Source organism: Morone saxatilis, unplaced genomic scaffold (genome assembly GCF_004916995.1).
Source record: "Morone saxatilis isolate NCDOM2014 unplaced genomic scaffold, NCSU_SB_2.0 Contig23, whole genome shotgun sequence".
NCBI classification, from domain to species: Eukaryota; Metazoa; Chordata; class Actinopteri; family Moronidae; genus Morone; species Morone saxatilis.
Window position 1 is genome coordinate 4,577,901 of NW_023339796.1, and position 18,912 is coordinate 4,596,812.

Genomic DNA, 18,912 nt, shown 5'->3' on the forward strand with positions numbered 1-18,912 from the left:
TGGTAAGTAGTGCAATCATTTATTTTCACTAATCAATATTAGAATAACCAGTGCCAGACTCCACAATCCTTAGTTTTGAATTTATTTGAAAATACAAAAAAGCTTCATTATGATAATCTTTTCAAACATAACTCCAACATCTTGTAGAATAATGTGATCACTGTAAAAGGTTGTGTGATGCCTGTGAATCATGCTACAACTGGGTGTAAGATTGACAAATTATTGATCAATGATCTACTGAATCAAAGCAAAGACTTAAAAACACTAGAAATTAAGGAAGAGAACAAATTATAGGAAGTTGACTCTGTAACACTGCTTTTAAAAAAGGCAACAACACTGCAGTGGCAGGGTTTGGGATTTAATACCCATGTGAAAAAATTTAGGCACTCATCACACTGTACGATAAAGGGTTTAGTGTCACCTTGATAAGCGTAGAAAAGTTGCTCTTTCTGTTGGATTACGTGGAGTTTTGTCAAACTATTTTAACGACCTCTTCAAGTGCAGCCACCTGCTATAAAACGAATGCAAATTGAACCATTCAAAACAATTTACTCAACCAGTTTAATGCCTTTTCATAGAACAGTTTTCCATGTGCAATGCCGAACACTGGCTGTGTAATCTCTATCTATCTGACTGTCATTAACCCTTCATAAAAAATATCCCCCCTCCCAAAAAATAAATATCAGACTAAGGAAACAACACTTTTCCAAATTCTCGAGGACTACGGTGACCCTGTGTATCACTGAGGTATTTCAAGTTTCTTTAATTAAACATAATCGCACATATCTTACATATGATTTAGTATTAACATACTGTAGTCCCCTTTCTATTCTCTAAGTTAAAAAAAAGACCTTGTTGCCATTTTTGGTTACAGGGAGGTCTGCTATATTTGAAATGTTGCCCTGACCCCAAAATAATTTCCTTTAAATATGACTTTTAAAGACCAAACCAACAGAATATAACAATATCAAGACATACTTACATGCAGCTTTGAAGGCAATAGTAATTTGAGGTATACAGTGCATTGTTATGAGGGTTTGTTCGGTTCAACTTAAAAGGAAGACACTACTGTCCGAATGATTTATCAACAATAAACATCTCTATGAATATCTTTTAACAATGGCTTAAAATCACCGCTTAGAAAAAAAAACAGTAGTACCCTCACTGCATCCTCCTAAAAAAGGGAAAATAGGTATTATTCCATATTTTAACATACAGAATATTTGTGTAGTATTAAAGAAACGTCTTATCAAAGCTTTGATGGAACTGATTGATTTCTGAAGTATGGCACAGTAGAACTGAATAGAGAAGAAATCTGTCCTATATCTCTAGTTGATATGTTACATCCATGAGATTGGCATCCTATAATTTTGTTCTAATTCAGCCAAATTCCACCTAATACTGTATTTTTAACATATCATCAAACTCTACCTCACATTAAAGAACATAATAATATGCTGACAGTATATCGTGGACGATAACAAGCTTGTTGAACTGTTGAACTGTTGAAGTGCAAAATCCTTCGTCATTAGTTGAAATGTAAGGACTCATTTCACCGACTGTATGAGGGGGAGGATTTCTGATTTTAGTTTCACTGAAAAAGACTGAGTTACATTTACAGTCTATAGTAATAACACATCATACAGAACTTAAGTGACTTGTTTACTAGTACTACTGATTAGTCTGAGTAACAGGACGGCTTCAATTGCCACTTAAAACACTCAACATTGTTTGCCAGATCTGGCCACTGTGTTCAATGTCTACGGCAACAATCGTGAAATCTTTAAAAAAAAAAAAAAAGGGTGAAAGTGGCAGGAAAAGCAAAGTACTTGAAATGTGACGGACGCTAAGAAGACATTTTTGTCCTGTACTTAAATCAGAAACCTACTGCTCTTTGTTCCTCTGCTTTAGCTTTTGGAAGTTTTGGGACATTGTTGATTTTGTCAAGCGTGAGAAAGTAACTCATGCACTTGGCCGCCTGACTGACTGTGATGAAGCCTGGTGGAGAATCGTGTCCGGTACAGTATTTTTCCTTGTTGTGTCCATTACAAATGATTTTATTTTACATGCAGTTTAAGGTGCAATTTCAGGATGCTCATCTGATTAAACATCTTGCCGCATATCTCACAGCCGAAGGATTGCTCTGTGATATTTTTACACTGGTGCCTCTGAAATAAACTGAAACTATCAAAACTTTGCCCACAAGTTGAACATATATAGCAATTTTGCCTGGTGGTGTCCCCGCCGCAGTTGTCTTCAGGGTCGCCTGTCATATTAAATTCAAACACTCCTCCCTCGTGAGTCCTCTCACTCACTTCCGTGTACTCAGTCACAGCTACCTCTTGTGGAATATGTGGATCCTGCAGCTCCGGAGCTAGAGTCATATCGGAGCTTCTCAGCTGCATCCCCATCACTGAATACTGATCATTGTGCATCATTTCTTCCTTTTCCTTGTGGTCTAGAAAAGAGAGATCCTTGATTGGCGAGGTATATCCCTGCTGCTCGTTGGCGGTTCCACCAGCAGGACTGAGGTGATACTTGACATCGTGTAAAAGTAGACAGACATTTTGTTCAGTGACATCACCGCTCTTCTCTATCCCAGAAGCCCACAGCTGGCTTTGGTCTGTTGCTCCTGTGTCATTATCAGTCCCTGCCTGGCTTAGAGTCTGAAAATCCTCCCCATTTGGCTCCAGCTTTACCATTACTGTTTGCTCACCAACTGGCTCGCTGTACGTGGATCCTGTTAGCTGTTCTCCCAAAGCTGCCAGTCCGGTCTTGGGTTCTGCCAGGTTCTTCAACGATTGATTTTCAGGGATTGTAAACATCAGGTGTTGCGCTTCCAGCACATCCGAGTTCTCCCCTTTTTGGAAGAAAAAGGGAACAGAATTAAATGAGTAAATTGCTAATAGATTATCTTTTCTTGTGCTTTTTATATGCGGGAGTGCTGCTTGTGGGCAGGATATGGATGTAGTAAATGGTGGAGTTAAAAACTGATCGTTTAGGATTATAAACTGGTTTAATTCTATAGTTATATTAGTGTTTTCTCTTAAAGAGCTCTACTTAAAGGCATATACATTTAGAACACATTTCTATAATTAAGAGAACCCACTTTTTTAACATTTTGTAAAATCATCTGTGTGTCACCTGTACTATATACTCTGGTTATTTATTAACTGTATGAGTCTGTTGTTGTTTTTTAGCTAAAATGCAGAATAAATTCCAGCATCCCAAATGTAAATATCTGCTGGTTTTCTTGGTTTTCATGATAAGAAACTAAACATTTTGAGTTTGTACTATAACACAAACAAACTGAATATGACCACTTAGACTTAAAAGGTGAGGTCAGTCATTCTGGAGAGAGATAGTTGATTGTCAAGCCTCATTTCCAGGTCGTCAAATACCAACCATTACCAAAGCGTTGATATTTGACGACCTGGGAATTATATTTAACAATAAACCTCTCTAAAATAATCTAAATCTTTCTCCAGAATGACGGACCCCACCTTTAAGGAAAATGTGATGGGCCTCTTTATTTCCCTTTTATATAACAATTTATGGATCAAATAATCATTACTGGGAATGACGCCGTTTGTCTCGTACCATTTCTGTGTGTCCTCATGTGGCCCTTGAGGCTGCTCTTCTGATTGAAGCACCTCCCGCAGATGTGGCAGCCGTACGGCTTCTCCCCGGTGTGAATTCGTAAATGTCTTTCAAGGTGGCCAGCGCGCTCAAAGACCTTGCCACAGTACGAGCAGATGAAGCATTTCTTTGGTTTGATCACCTGAAAAGACCTGCTCGCTCTCTGGTGGTGGTGATTCAGCGTGGGTCCCGCCATACCGTGCAGTCCCGCTTCACTTGATATCATCAGTGTGTCTGAGGATCCATAGGGCGTTTGGGAGATCATGCTGTTTTTGAGTTCCTCATATGGTTTCCTTGGAAAGGAGAATGTGCTACAAGAGGCTTCGACCGGTGGCGGGAGCAACTGCGCCATCCCCTGGAAGGACGTCATACTCTGCGCTGAGCTGTTGAGAAACTCCGTGCTGCTGATCTCTGCGCTGTTTTGTCCCTGTAATCTGGACATCCACTGCTGGTTGTCTCTCTCAAATGATGCGAAGTCCTCACTGAGGTTGTCTACTCCTTCCATTGTCTGCTCGCTTCCTCCATGAAACAGTGGTTGTGCTATATTCTCCTCCGCAGGCTCAGATTTTACATGTACGGGTGTTGTCGCAATGTCCTCATTCTTAGGTAGGCCATCCTCAGCGTTCATCTGGCTCTCTTCCTCCGGGCGATGAGTTTCAGTACACGGGTTCACCTCGTGAATCTGCTTCTGTTCGCCCACGTGGATCTCAACTGGTCTGGGCTGAAGGGCTGTTTAAGTAGAAAGAATCATAAGTCATCATAAGCATTCTTACCACCCACATCTACAGTAAGAGTTCAAAAGGTTTTTACCTTTCAACTTTTACACATATGGTGTAGTCATATATGTAAGGTCAGGTCCAAACTAAACGTTCTTCACTTAAACAACCTCATATTCAACTGAGAGCTTCTCCATAGCCTTTTAATTTATAGCCAAAACAGTCAGTCCATCTATTTCCCAAACAACCTTTCTGTCCAATAATGAATAGAGTATACACATTTACTGCAACACTCCTGTCCTCCTGGCTGTAGCCACTGTCTACCGTCTCAGGAGCTTTTTCCAGCTTTATTTTCAGCAGCATCATTTACTTGCACAATTACAACAGTGACAATTGACTTCATGCTATAAATAACTAATCTTTGATCCCATGTTGATCTGGCTTAACCAGAAATATCTGATAAGTAAAAACTTTGTCTGACCGAAACCTTAAACCCACGCAGTTCACTGAGAGGCAGCGTTTTACGGCTGAGACGGGCCTTCTTGCCTGAAATAAAGACAACCAAGGCAGCCAGTTTTTAAAAAAGCACCCTTCAAATATTGGAAATATTCCATTTCTATTCATCTGTCCAAATTCACTGTCTGGAACAACAAGTCGTGTCTGGTTTTGAAATATGCTGTCATTACGATCTATTGTGAGCTCCATAATAGGCTATTGAAGTTTGTTCCCATAAAACAGGAAAGAAATGATAGAAAATTCGTTTCAACTTGATATTTTTGAAAAACTGTCAAACTTAAAGGCTGTATCCTCTAAAATCGTAAAAAGAAAATTCTACATTTTTTATGTAATAAAACAGGAGCAAGAGCAATGGAGGCGCTGTGTATTATTTATTAGATGTGACAATAGTTGAGGCTGTCATCTTCTAACTAAACTGAATACAGAAAGAGAGGCACCGGAATCTGGGTGATTCCCCACCTCTTCTGAACAACTTCTGGGGGAAAACCCTGTGAAGATATATTTGTTCAGTCTTGCATACACGGGAGGCTGTTCGGGGCCCTGCACTGGTGTAGTTTGTTATCAGCCGAACTAAACGTTAGTAAAAATACCTGAAGGTCATTTTTTTTCACTGCTGCGTGGCATGCACATGAACCGAGATGTGACCCCCCAGTAATTAATACCCAATGAGCCTTGCCCTGAGAAGCTGAGAGGATATAAAAGGCCGGTCTTTTTGTAAGCCACTCAGGCGAACACTTTTAGGTCACCATCCCCCATTTACTGTCGTCTTGCCTGAATCACACACTGTAGTTTTTAACTCTGCTTGCTGTGACACAGACGAATACCACAGCCATAGACTTCATCTATGAATTGAACCAGGACTCCAAGACGGAGGACAAAAATAACACGCGAAGAACGAGCTACAAATATGTCAGGGAGATTTGGAGGACCTTCAGATTAAAGAGAAATGTATTGCTCCTCCACATCAGCCACAAGTATTTTGAATGTTATTCAAAGCCCGAGGGAAAGTCTTCACGCTATATGAACTGGAATTAAATAACTTATTATAAGTAAATATAAATACTGTATGCTGGCGGAGGTCCAGTGACCCCAGGCAACTGATCCCTCTGAGCCTAACCCTGATCCTGCCCTGCAGAAAACTGCCTCGAGCGAGACACTAAAGTCAGAGAATATCGCCTGAGTGCACAGACTCTGAGGCAACACCCTGCTTTGCATGTATATCTGATCTAATTAGCACTTGAAAACTAACAAGTTTAACACTTTCCTTGTAGTGAGTTTCAGAGGCCGGAGTGCTTTGCTCAAGGGCAACTCTAAAGAAGGTTGTTGACAAAAAGGCAGATCAGTACTTCTTGAAGTATTTTAATCATCTAAGCTAAGCAACCTGTAGACGATGAAGCATTGTACTTACATCTCCTGTGAATCTTCATGTGCTCCTTCAGGCTGCATTTCTGATTGAAACGTCTCCCACATATCTCGCAGCGATACGGTTTCTCGCCAGTGTGGATCCTTTTGTGCCTCTCGAGGTGCCCGGAACGCTCAAAATACTTCCCACAATACGGACAGATGAAGCCTTTCTTGAACATCAGCCTCTTCACCGTCCTCCTCCGCGCCGTGTTGTACGAGTTACGGTACTGGCTGTAACCCAGCAGCCCGCGGCTGAAGGGGCTCTGCTGAAGGCCACCGGAGCCGCTGCAGGGCGCAGCCAGTCCGGCGTCCAGAGACGATTCAGGAAGACACAACAAGGAGTTCTGACCCATATTTAAATAATCTGAGTTGTTGCGTCCTGCCTGAGTTTGCGTCGTCGGTCTCCACTGCGCACTGTCCCTTTCGTACAAGGCCGGTTGTTCTGGTTGTTCTTCACTTCCTTCTTCCACAGGTTCACATTTCACCTGCACCTCAGGGAGGGGCAGGCTGTTTTGGTCCTTATTGGCACATTTTTCCAGCAAGATCCTCTCACCACCAACGTCACTCTGAGCATCTGTGGAAAGGAGAAAATAATGGTAATGACCCACTCACACCCTCTGTTCTACAAGTACCACATAGTTTTGGTACAATCTACAAAGAGTTTACGGACTCAAGCAAAGTGCAAAGAGACCATGTGTTGGAAATATAGCAGCCACATTGTGCTATCACGACTGTACCTGAAACCAGATTTCATATATTCAACCATTCATCAGTACATTAAACCAGCAATAAGTGATTTTTGTGAACAAATTGTGAAGTTAGCATTAGTTGGCTTTCATTTTATTTGCATCAACCTCAACCGTAAATCCAATATTAACTCTCTTTACGGTCTGGTTTTTGATCTCCACCAACTCCAGGGGGAAATACCTGGCTGTTGAGCTGCTGATGTTTGTGTGTCTGTCTGCCATTTAGTTCTGGAAAGGTTAATGTGTGACGGCGTGTTTTAGTTTGACGCTGTGTAGACATCATAGTCATTGCCTAGGGCAATAAGTCCTCACTATGCCCCTATTGTACAAAATGTGGCATTGCTATAGGAAGGGATTAAAGGCAGAACACTGATTCAAAGGGTAGGCCAAATTAAATAATCCATTTTATGAATGGAAAAACGTCATTTGAATTATTCTAAGAAATTAATTTGCGAACATTCAAAGACAAATGAAGCAGTATTTTTCCACATTATATATTTATTACATATAATAAATGTAGTTTTTAACAAACTCTTGCTGTTCTTTTTCAACACCAAGATGACATGACTTCCTGGAGGGGGGGCTGTCACATTTATAGCTGACTGCCAGATGCCTTTTATAACTGATACAATACTGCTGGCATTCAACCACCTTTTGAAACAGTGTTCATGAATGTGATAAAGATAAATCCGTGCAAGTCTCTGCTCCCTGCAGACAGCCAGAGCTTTGCAGAGGTTGGAGAAGGACCAAAGTCCTCAAAGGCAAACAAAGTCAGATGTGTGTGTGAAGAAAACAGACCTGTGCAACCCTCAGAAACCCTGTCCTCATGTGTCCTCTTTTACTATCAGAGCAAGCAGCTCTACAAAGAGAGATGCAAGAGTGCATGGTGTGCAGATCTGTGTCAGGGTTAACAGAGCAGATACAGTGTGTTTATGTGTGTGTCATATCTTTACCATCTCTCCGGTGGGTGTCAGGTCGCAGGGTCACCCTCTCCTGAGCTGATCTGAGCTCGCTGTGCAGCACCTCGACGTTGCTCTGCAGCTTCTTGATCTCGTTCTCACGCTGACACATTTCCAGCCTCAGCACCACCATCCCATCTTCCACAACTTTGGAGATTTCTGCCACGGCCGCTTTGGACAAGGCGTCGATTATGGAGGCGATCTGAGCCCGCAGAGCAACGCTGCTCAACATTGTTAAAATAAAATTTAAAAAAAACAACCCCCCCCCAAAAAAACCCAAAAAAAAAACAAGTGACAGGGCAGGGTAAAGTTTACAGAGAGAAAAGTGGCACAAACATCCGGCGTGAGGCTGTAATTTACCCCCCCTTTTCTAACCGACAACGGGCCATTGTTGGAGCCGTTTAATGTGCACAAACTGCGGGTGTTTGGGTTAGATTTGGTGTTGGTTTATAATGTGCACCGCTTTCAGCTAGCTGCAGCTAATTGGCACAAAGAATAAACGCAGGCTCTCGTTTCTACGGAAGTGATGACACAAATACCGTAAAGAGCGGAGGAAAGGCGCAACGCACATTGGTTCGGCTCGTTTGTTTACTTAAAGGTCCAGTGTGTCACATTTAGGTTTCCATTGGCAGAGCTTTATGATAGACATGGGTATGTTATCAATAGTGTACTCCTGAATATTATGTTTTTCGTTAGCTTAGAATGAGCAGCATGTTTCTACAGAATCAGAATCAGATTTAGTGCCAGGTAGGTTTTTACAGATGAGGAATTTGTCTTGGTGCAATGTGGCTTAAAATATACAATCAACAAAATATACAATCACACGCAAAAAATTTTACAAAACACACAAAAATCACCAAGAATAAAGTTACTTTTAAAAAGATAAAAATTAAAGAAAGATAAGAAAGATAAGGAAGACTGTACAGGAAAGACAGGAGTGCATTAATGTTAATATATAAGTATATATTATTATATAAATTATACGCTGGTATATATAGGGTGGGTATAAGAGTCAGTGACAGTGGGGGATCCGGGCCTTGTTAATGAGGCCAGCTGCAGATGGAAAGAAAACAGTAGCCCACAACAGACAAACCAAACACTGCCTCTACATATTTAAAAAGGTCTTTTTTGCATTTTACACGGGTTTCACCGCCACTGTGGTTTTTCCTACAGACTTTGCATCCCATTTGCATTCGTCAAATACAGATGCGAGTGATATTGTTACAATCTGTAACTGCAACCTCTAAATGCCACTTAATCCTACACACTGGTCATTTGAAGTCCCCCCTCCTCCACTCAAAAATGTGTTTTCCTTCTTGTTCCTACAGTTGAATGTTTGTGCAGAGTTTGACACTAGAAGGATGTTTTCACATTTGTCTGCTGAAAGTGGAAAGTTTCTCTAAGCTCATTGAAAATCCATCAGTCCTGGTCCAGTCTACAACTCATACAAGTGTGATGTAGAAACCTGAAGCCACCAGTGCACAGACACTGAGAATAAAGTAGGAGACATCTTGTGTCCAGCAGAAAAACCTTAAAAATTAACAAAATGTACATATTATATAAGGTAGAAGGAGCCTTTTTAAGGATTTTAATGAGGAACTTATACTATTTTTGCAGAAAAAACATATCAGACAAACATTACTGTTTCAAGCAAACTATTTAAACTACGTTTTAATATGTCTGGAGGGGATCTGTAACCAGCAAACATACAGACATCGCACCAGTTAAAAACGTGCAGGAAATAAGCCAAGCAGCAGCAGCCTATAAATCAAAGTTATACAATTTACTTTAAGTCCCTTTTCCCCCCAACAAAATATTATTTATTTAATAAATCCATATTCATTAAGTTATAATATAGACAGATTATAATTGAAACAAAAATAAAAATGTAAAAAAAAATTATAGAGAAAAAACAAGTAGGCATCTATTATACTCATATTTACACTTATTGTAAAGTATTTATAGAAATTTGAAACCTTTAAGACAAAATGGAAATAACACAAATTGGGAACATTAACATATTTTAACGTCACGAGAAAACAAATAAGATAGATTTAAATTTAATAGAAATATTAAACGATAAATTATTGCATAGGCACACACCCTCTCCCACTTCCACATCACCATTACTTTGACACACTAGATCCTCACCGGTTCACCCAACTGTCTATAAAAAGGCCACATGTTAAATAAACATCACTTGTGTGTAATCAAGGTGTGACAAGTAATTTTAGATTAAATACACAGTCTGTATCTGGATGATTCAACATTATGAAGACAAAGGAATATTACAAAAGTGCCAGTTAGGGAGAGGATACCAGAAACTTTCCAAGGCACCTGAAGTGAGGATATCTGCTGACACAAGTACTGATCTGATACCTGTTGTCTTTGTACATAAGGTAACATGAACCCAGAGAATCAAATTACAAAAGGTATGCATTGAGGGTGTGGCTGGGCGATATGACAACATAAGTAGAAAATATAAATTTGTCATTCATCAGTAATTCTCTTTAATATCTCTGTGTATTAGACCAATGATTCACAACCTTTTTATTCCTACGAGCTATATCTACTTGTGTCACTCTAGTTCCAAAAGTGTTTAACTTCAAGGCTCAAGAGGTTAAACTCATCTAATGACTTACATTCATCTTGTAACACCTTGTAGAGGTATTACACCAGAGTTTGTCAAACGTTTTACACTGCAAATCTTCTCAGAAAATATAAGGCAACCACTGCCACCATTAACACTGATGTAAAAATACACTCGTTGACTGCTGAAGGGGGGTTCACTACCACTGGCACTTAAACTCTTCCACACAACTCTCATGCACCACAAGGTGTAATCACGGACTCCGCGTGCATGAACGTCATTACATCGCAGGCAGATATTGAGACAACAACATTACAGGAAAGGCAAATCTTACTTTAAACTACATTTCAGTGATCCTCCTAGTTTAAGTATCTTCATTCAAAATGTTGTATTATTTTTATATGTTTTTAAATTAATTTAACTTTTTACTCTTTTAGAATTTCCTCCACGTACCACTAGAGGGAGGTCACACACCTCATGTACCATATCAGGACCAATATATTCGACCACTGTGGGTATTAAATCAATAAGCAGCATTGCTTTATGGCTTTTTTAACTTAACTTACTTAATTTTAACTTACTTTGCAATCAATCAAGTATTTCTTTGCTAGATTAGGCAAAAACAGACAATAGACTTTCTATAAAATGTAGTATACCACAATATACATCAATATCGCATTATAAACGTACATATATTATAATTGTGGATTTGATCCATATTGCCCACTCCTTTTTTAGGTACAGAAAACCTGTTAATCAAAGTGAAATTGTTAAGTGAAATTAATGGAAAGTCAAAATGAAACTGGCAATCTCATTTGGCAGTTTGTAGCTTTTTTTATAAACTGTAAATGCACTGTTTTCATTTACAGTAATTAATAAATCCCACACTTCCATTACAATGATAAAGAATAAACAGATGCATTGCCTCATCGTCACTGAGAGAAAAATAAACTGGTATGTCTGAAAACGAGTCTGTATGTCCGACACATGCAGTAGAGTGGTTGCAACCCATGGTTTGAACAATCCTGCCATGTAGACAGTTTATGGTGGCATCCGATGCATTAAAACTGTCAAAGTTCACTGGCGAGATAACTAAGTGCTTTTGCAAATTCTCTCAGTCAGAGCCCCAGCATCTGAGCGCTATCTTCCCTGCAGGTGAATCTCTTGATGTATTTTGAGGTTACCCAGCACAGTGAAGCTTTTACCACACTGTCCACAGCTGTACGGCTTCAGCCCGCTGTGGAACCGCTCGTGTCTCAGGCAGTTGTCCTGCCTCGAAAACATCTTGCCGCAGATTTTACAACTAAACGGCCTCTCGCCCGTGTGCACGCTCTGGTGCGTCTTCAGCCGGGTCTTCTGAGTGAAAGATTTCCCGCATTCGAGGCACCTGAAGGGTTTAAAGGGTTGGTGGGTGGCCCTGTGCTCTTCCAGCTGAGACAAGCGGGGGAAGCCCCTGTTGCAGACCGTGCAGATGAACAGTTTCTGATTCGCTCTCCAAACATTCATTAGCCTTTTTGCTCTCAGGCTGTGTCTACTGAGGATGTGGTCTTCCGTGTTTGGTCCAAACGTTCCTGCATTAGACCTCTGCGCATGAGGCGGGGCTAGCGAGGGCCCGGCCTGTTGAGAAGCAGACTGCAAGCACCGGTCCTGACTGACTGCAGGGTGCGAAGCGTGTCTGAACTGTTCGTCGTGACCAGACTCTGAAGTGGTGCTTTCCATGCACATAGGTCGAATGTCCACCTCTATTTTTATGGGCACACTTAAGGAATCATCTGCCGTCCCCTCTGCGTCAGTTGATGAAGCGTTAAAGGAACTTTCTGTGTTTCTATGAGCAGCATATTGCTCCACGTGAGGGGGGATAATCTGTATGCACTGCTGCATTGCAACAGAGCTTTTTTCAAACATGCTACAAGCGGGAGGAGGCCAGATCGGGTCGCCTCGTTCTCTCGCCTCAAAGCAAACGTCTGCTGTTGAAGTGTTGTCCGTTGTTTCCTGGGTGGCAAGTTCATCCGCCGGCTCGTGTTTCACCGTTGGCCTCACGTCACGGCTCTCCTGTGTTTCATGTCGAGGTTCACAGACTGAATCAGCGGTCTCTGGTTCAAGATACACGGAGCACGTTTCCTGGTCTTCTTTTTCATCTGCAAGTCACACAAAGAAAATTGCAGGTACACATGAATTTGATTCTACAAATGCAAGTCAACAATGCAAGAACACAGTAGAGTTCACATTTTCAACTTGTGCATAAAAACAGCTGGATGGAAATGCAGAAAGGTTTGGAAAAATAACTTCAAATATTGCAAAAGATATTTTTACGCTTGGCTGATTTGCAGAAGTTGGTATATCAATAAAAGCAAAACACAGAATTGGCACATTTCCATCATGTTTGAGTTTTTATGCGGTGCCTCCTCTTCTGTAATAGTTCAATTGCACTACATTTGCATGGGAACCTGGCAAGTTCTTTATCAGAGCAGTAAAACCCCTTACAGCTATTTACTTAGCCTGTTTACTGGAAGTCCAATGACATTACTTGTTCTGAACCGTAAAGATTCATTTCTCATCGGTATATAAATACGTCCAAAGAAAGTCTCTACTTTCAGTCAATGCTCAAGCTCGAGATGATGAGTTGACTGAAAACTCTTCCTGTTTTTGAAACAATTATCAATTAGTAGATCTACTTAAAGATTAATTGGCATCTATTTTTAATCATTCCCTGCTTCCATCTTTTCAACTGGGAGGATTTGCTGATTTTCTTGGACTTGTGTGATGATGAATGTATGTTTCTATTTTGGACTGTTGCTCAGACAAAATGAGCAATTTAAGGATGATCGTGAACTTGAGGAGATTGTTAGTAATCTAACAATCTGTTGGTTATTACGTCCGTTTTTTATATATAGTATATATCAATACTAGCATGGAAAAAAACCCAAATCAATATATTTTTAGTCACAAATATTGTTGCTTCACATTATTAAAGCATTTAATACAAATCAATAAATTCTTACCAAATTTTCTGACATTTTTCTAAATACATGTTACATGTTTTTTTTAACTTAAGCCTGTCACTTAGTTTAAAATGTGCTCACAACAGATCATTCAATTCATTTCCATTTTTGACATCTTATTTTTAAAGTTGATGTGTTAAAGTTGACACCAAACCGGGGTGGCCGGGAAGTTTTTTTTCTAGATCCGCCTCTGTTCCAAGTTTCATGGTGTTTTGTTTTTGTCCACATCATTATCCTAAAATAATGTAAATGTAAATGTATGGATAAAACAAACCAATAAATGAGTGCCTATCGGTATTCAATGCTCTCACCTTTGAGCCGAATTTAACAGAAGACTATAAAGAATCATAAAGATCTTAAATTATGTTCTTCTAATCATGACAGGTTGTGTATAAGAAAGCAAAACGTGAATTTCTAAGTTTCAGACTGGAGTTTGGTGTGACGGCTTCTTGCTTCTCACCTTTCTGGAGGACCTGACTCCCGGCTGCTGTTTGCTCCTGTGCGTCCTTCGCGGCTCGACTCGCGGCTGCTTCCTGAGCTTTGCAGAGTTCAACCTCCATCAGCTTCAAACTTCTTTTGAGCTCCTGGATCTCACCGTCCCTCCGACACATCTCCAGGCGCAGCACCACGGTCCCGTCCTCCACCAGCTTCGTTATTTCTGCGACCGCAGCCTTCGCCAGCACGTCCATGATGGCTGCGAGCTGCGAGCCGAAAGAGGCCGGGAAAGACATCCTGCCGAAGGGACGACAACCAGGAAAACACAGCCAGGAGGAACAAATGTCAGGCTTTATCGAACAGCTGGGCTTCTGCAGTGAGGCGAAGCATCTTTCCAGCTGTTTTATTTTGGTGTACTTCCGAGAAAACCAGAGGGCGGACGTGACGTAGGGGGTAATTGCTGTAACGCTTGTAATAAACGCGAATTAAAATTATCTCTCTTTCTCTCTCTCTCTATCCTGTTTTAGTTGTTAACCAGGAAATATATGATATTTACACTGTAGAATAAGTTCTCTTTTAAATTATGCATAGATATTTCTGTGTGAAACTCCGAGCGGCAAATTCTCAAACCAAAAAACAAAGTATTCAAAGTCTAATTTAGACATTTGGACAAAATTGAAAGACCATAAAAACTGTATCTAAATGTGAAAACTTGTCTCCTATAGTCAACCCTCAAGTGTCATAGGCATTAGTTAAATAACTAATGTCTAACGATGTTTTATGCATTTTGTTGTTTAATTTATTTAATATGTAATACTTGTTTTACATAACAACAAGGGGATCAATAAAGTATATCTTCTTTCTTCTTTCTTCTTCTTCAAGTCACCTGAGATAATAATAGGACAGACATCATTTTGGAAACATATTTGTATTTATTTATTATTATTTACACCTTTTGCAGCCATTATATTTATTATAAATGATACATTCAATTCATCACCCTTGCACTTTCAAATCACCACATAGGCCTAAAAACTACCTTTTAATATACAAACTGTATATATACATATACTTTATATAATTACAAAGTATTGTATAATTAGACTAGTGCAAAGAGAAGCCAGCTGGATTTAAGACTAACCTTTTATGCTTTTGATCAAAATCAGTTCAGTCAAATGATGGGATGTTTTTGTTTTACAGACATGGAAGTTACGAAAGTTCTGGGTTGAAATAGAAAAAAAAATGTATTGTCAACAAATTTTTTATCCATAAAATGTTAAGCAGCACTTCACCTTTAATACCGTCTGCGTGTTTGCTTTCGGTCTCAGTTTTATTTAGCAGGAAGAACAATTGCTGCGTTGCATTTATTAGCCTCCTGGTAGGGTATCCTGCTGACCGAGGGGTTTGAGACACTGACTATGTAACTGCATCGTCACCCGATCGAGTGTGGTTGGGGACCTTCTTCATCCTCCCACCTCATCCCCCTGTCAGCTTGCTACAGTTCTCTATCTAATAACGGGGGAATATCCATCCTCGTTTAAAAAAACTACAAAAAGTTTCCGGGCTGCACATTAAGTTTGCGCATGGCAGAAAAATAACAAACCTAAACATTTTTAGCATTGCAGAGACAATAATTCAATGTATTTGTATAGCGCCAAAACAGTTAAGTTCAAACCAACTGTAACTAAGTTATCTTAGGACACTTTTCAANNAACATTATTTACAGAGACCCAACAGTTCCCACCATGAGCGAGCACTTGGCTATGGGGGCAAGGAAAAACTTCCTTTTAAAAGGCAGAAACCTAGGACAGACCCTTCGGCTTTAGGTGGGTCGTCTGCCTCGACAACAATACCGTTGTTATAATTTAAAGGGATCAGTATCAGTACAGGAGAAACATGTCCCTTTGTGCTGCATGTAGACAAATTGTTTGTACAGACAAATCAGTTTAAATCAACATACAGACCAAAAAAAAAAAAAAACCTTCACTCTACTTCATTTCCCCACTCTTTCTGCCTCTCCTTCTCCTTCTCCTTCTCGCACTCTTTCCCTTTTTCTCGCCTCATGGTAGCTATGGCAACGGCCTCGTCAAAACACATGCTGAGGGGACTGTTTCGGCGGGTGTCCCTCAGGGGGCTTTCATCCCCGTCCCTTCTCCTTTCCCACTCTTTCTCCCCTCCCCTGTGCGCCGGCTTCTCCTTTTTCCCCCTGCCATCATCTCCTTCCTCTCCGTCTTTCCCCTGTTCTCCTGCGCCAGCTTTGTCCTGCTCTGTCTGGACCTTAAGCGTGTTTTCTCTCCCTCTGTCTGCGTCTCTCCTGTCTCTTTGCTGCTGCTGATGTCGGAGGGTCAGGGCGGTGAACTTGCAATGCTGCGGTTTCGGAGGGACAACCGGCACGGCTTTTACTTGGTAAACTTTTGGATGTTTGGAGATGACCAGCTTCCTTCCTACTCCTCCTTGGCCGCCGTCACTGTCTTCACACTTTCTGCCCTCTTTCAACACCTTAATATCAGACATCACCTCTTTAACTTGTTCGTCTACTCTTGGCAGCGTGTCTTGCTCATCAGCTCTCTCTTTGTCATTCTTCTCTTTTTCTTGCGAAACCACTTCTCTGCCATGATGCTGTTCTTTGTCGTTGACGCAGAGCTTCCCGTGAATTGCTTCATCTAATTCTCTTGTATTTGGTAAGTGTGTCTCTCTTTCCTCAAACTCTTGCTGCACCTCTGGGTCTGTGATCTTTTCTTCGTTTGTCTCCATTGATTCCTCCACTACCTCTATACTAACTTCCGCCTTGTTTGTCTCTCTTCCGTCAGCTTCCATTTTCTCTCCTGAAATCTTTACCATCTGATCTTCCTCCACTTCAACTTTGACATCTTCAGTCGTATCACTTTCTCTTGCACTCTCATTCTCAACTTGCTTCCTTTCCTCGTCCTCTATGACTTCACATATAACCTCCTCAATTTCATCCCAAATTTCATTGCTTGTTCTACAAATTTCACTATCCTTGCCACCTTTCTGCATCTTTTCTTCATGTTTTAGGTCAGCTATTGCGTTATCGCCTTCCTCCCACGTGTTCTCATCACTTTCTTGTACTTCCAGAACCTTTTCTTGACACCCGTCCTCTCTCTCTTCGTACACCTTCCTGTCCTCTCCCTCATCGCTGTCTCTCTCACTCGTGTCCTCTCTAACACAGGGTCTTGGCAATTCTGTTATCTTTACAGAAAAGTCTTTGGACTCCTCTAACGGAACGTCAGCCATTTCTTTCTGTGTGCCGCAAGAAACTTCTTGGAAAGGTGGATAATCGCTGTGAGGATTATCAACCTCATCCTTCTCCTCCTCGACCGTAATGTCAGCCATAGTGCTTGTTTCGTCATTGCTCGGCAGTGGAAACTCAGCACAGCAGTGTGTCGATGCCCCTGAAGTGAGTTCTTTGTCACTTTGAGTGTCTTCCATGGCACTGCAATCTTCCTCTGTCGCTTTGCTGCAGATTGATGACAGATAGAAATATTTAAGACATGAAAAAAAGTGCAGTTTTATGATTATATAGTAAAGTATGCTAGTTTGTGAGTTAGTGAGCTAAACATTGTGCAACAAGATGAGATCTACTATTTGCATTTGTAGAATTGTTATTTGATTATTTCAAATTCTACAGATAGATAGAGATATTACCTTTGCAGGTAGGTGAATGCGGGACAACCATAAATGCTAAAATGCCAAAACATTTAGTTAACTGACCATGATGTCAGTAATGCAGAAATATGTCTCTGACGTATGCTAGCTAAGATATACTACTGTACCACAATAAGCAACTGGTCATACCGGACCAAGTAAGGTAGCAGCGGCAAAATCTTTGAGTATACTGAATGGAGCACAAGTGTGTTTTATTGCTTATGAATTTAACTGGGAAGGATTGAGAATGTGTGTGTGTGTTTTTACTAAGTATGCATTTCTTGATTTTTTTACAGGCTGTAAACACAACTTATTATGACATATTATTTCCATATGAAGTTGATATGGCTAACATTAGCAATAAAGGGTAACTGGTATTTTTCAACCTTGACCTTATGGCAACTGCGCACCATTAAAATACGTCCATTAAAAGTGCTTGTTTTTTTCCACCTATTGTTAGTCTTCGTGCAATTTGAATAAGAGTGATGTATCTTCTTCAAAGGTTCTATTATAGTCTTCCTGCAAGCACCACTTCTGAGATATTTTAGAATGAGACTTCTTCCTTGAGTGAGACTCAACACACAGCGGTTCAAGCAAAAGGTGCAGAAAGTTTCATTTCTCTGTACAGTTGTGTTGTCTGGCACTTAATAATAAGTAATAATAATCTGAGCTGGTCAGTAGCAAAAACAAGCACTTTAAAAGGACTATTCTGATGGTGCCTAATATGTTGTAGTCTGTTTCTCGGCAGCCGGCTACAGCACTTTCACTCAGTGAACCAAACTCAAAACTTGTTGTACCCATTAGTCAATTTGATACAAAAACTTTGGAAAATGTGCAGGTTGGAAAATATAAAAGTAACCCTTTAATTTGGAGTTGAGTTTCTGGCCACCTGACAAATCTAAGTTCAATATTTATTCTCCATGTAACTGTTTAATGTCTGGCTCTTTAGCTCCTAAATGTTCCACTATGTTATCCAGCTGAAAGATGTTAAAACGAACAACTACATATAATCTGAAAGGTGACTTAAAGTGATTTAAGCACATTTAAGCACATTTAAAGCTGCTACAGCAGCTTTAAATGTGCATTCTGTGATAAATACTTTTATCAGTAAAGCCTATGACTGATAAAAATGTACTTGCATGATAACAGGTTTATTCAAATGTCAAATCAGTATCACCTTTGCCAGTTGTTTTCCGGTTGGTCTCTTCCATGGTGAACTTTATCTTCCTCTTCCGTCTC

The 18,912-nt window shown here is 40.3% G+C and overlaps 3 protein-coding genes across 3 annotated transcripts in view; all 3 read right to left on the bottom strand.

Annotated features, from left to right (window-relative positions):
* Nucleotides 1-66: 66 nt before the first annotated feature.
* On the bottom strand, nt 67-8,475 carry LOC118334868 (zinc finger protein 594-like). Its single transcript, XM_035670945.1, has 4 exons — nt 7,975-8,475; nt 6,280-6,849; nt 3,601-4,368; nt 67-2,860 (listed from the first exon to the last, which is right to left on the bottom strand). The coding sequence occupies exons 1-4, from the start codon at nt 8,210-8,212 to the stop codon at nt 2,058-2,060; spliced, it is 2,379 nt and encodes a 792-aa protein (XP_035526838.1). The 5' UTR covers nt 8,213-8,475; the 3' UTR covers nt 67-2,057.
* A 1,105-nt stretch (nt 8,476-9,580) lies between these two features.
* Nucleotides 9,581-14,479, bottom strand: LOC118334871 (zinc finger protein 69-like). The gene is made up of 2 exons (XM_035670947.1): nt 14,033-14,479; nt 9,581-12,708 (listed from the first exon to the last, which is right to left on the bottom strand). Exons 1-2 carry the CDS (start codon nt 14,301-14,303, stop codon nt 11,711-11,713), a joined length of 1,269 nt encoding a protein of 422 aa, XP_035526840.1. The 5' UTR covers nt 14,304-14,479; the 3' UTR covers nt 9,581-11,710.
* Nucleotides 14,480-15,725: 1,246 nt separating this feature from the next.
* si:dkeyp-68b7.12 (rho GTPase-activating protein 30) overlaps nt 15,726-18,912 on the bottom strand; it is a gene marked incomplete in the record, with an annotated part of 11,158 nt that continues 7,971 nt past the window's right edge. The window contains 2 exon segments of the mRNA XM_035671334.1: nt 15,726-17,485; nt 18,851-18,912. Of these exon segments, the coding sequence (XP_035527227.1) occupies nt 15,991-17,485; nt 18,851-18,912 (1,557 nt within the window).